The sequence below is a fragment of the Lipotes vexillifer genome, unplaced genomic scaffold (assembly GCF_000442215.2).
Source record: "Lipotes vexillifer unplaced genomic scaffold, Lipotes_vexillifer_v1.1 scaffold500, whole genome shotgun sequence".
NCBI classification, from domain to species: domain Eukaryota; kingdom Metazoa; phylum Chordata; class Mammalia; order Artiodactyla; family Lipotidae; genus Lipotes; species Lipotes vexillifer.
In genome coordinates, this window is record NW_006778765.1 from 1887989 (window position 1) to 1888469 (window position 481).

At 42.2% G+C, this 481-nt stretch overlaps 1 protein-coding gene across 1 annotated transcript in view; it reads right to left on the reverse strand.

Annotated features, from left to right (window-relative positions):
* Positions 1–481, reverse strand: part of PBRM1 (polybromo 1) — a 98019-nt gene that overhangs the window by 48999 nt on the left and 48539 nt on the right. The window contains 2 exon segments of the mRNA XM_007451866.1: position 1; positions 3–478. The exon segment at position 1 is cut by the window's left edge and continues 152 nt beyond it. Of these exon segments, the coding sequence (XP_007451928.1) occupies position 1; positions 3–478 (477 nt within the window).

Below are 481 nucleotides of genomic sequence, written 5' to 3' on the forward strand. Positions count from 1 at the left end.
GGGAATCACTGTAGCATCTTCCTTCATCATCCTGATGACTCATGACTGACACAAAAAGATTATGGATAAGCTCCTGAATCAGCAAGGTTACATTTGGGACATGAGAGTCCTCATCTCCTTCTAGGTCTCTCCGAGTTTCAAGCAGGACTTTGTGTAGGACAAGGGCATCTTTGTAGATCAAAGACTCGGGCTCATTGTATGTACAGGCATTGTTAAACATCATGACGAAGTCCTCAACCATGGAGTCTATATCTTGGTATTTGTTGGCCATCATGTGGCTTCGAATTTTTTCCATGTCCATGGGTTTTTTAATGGTCAAATAGTAGTCAGGCAGCTCAGATCTGGAGGGAAGCCTCAGAAATATGGCACTGAGGCGGCGACCCCTCTTATCAGTATAGTTCTTTACAGCTTCATAGACTTCATTTAGTTTCTGCTGCATTGGAGTCATATATTTTGATTTTTTAGGAGAAATACCGCTCTT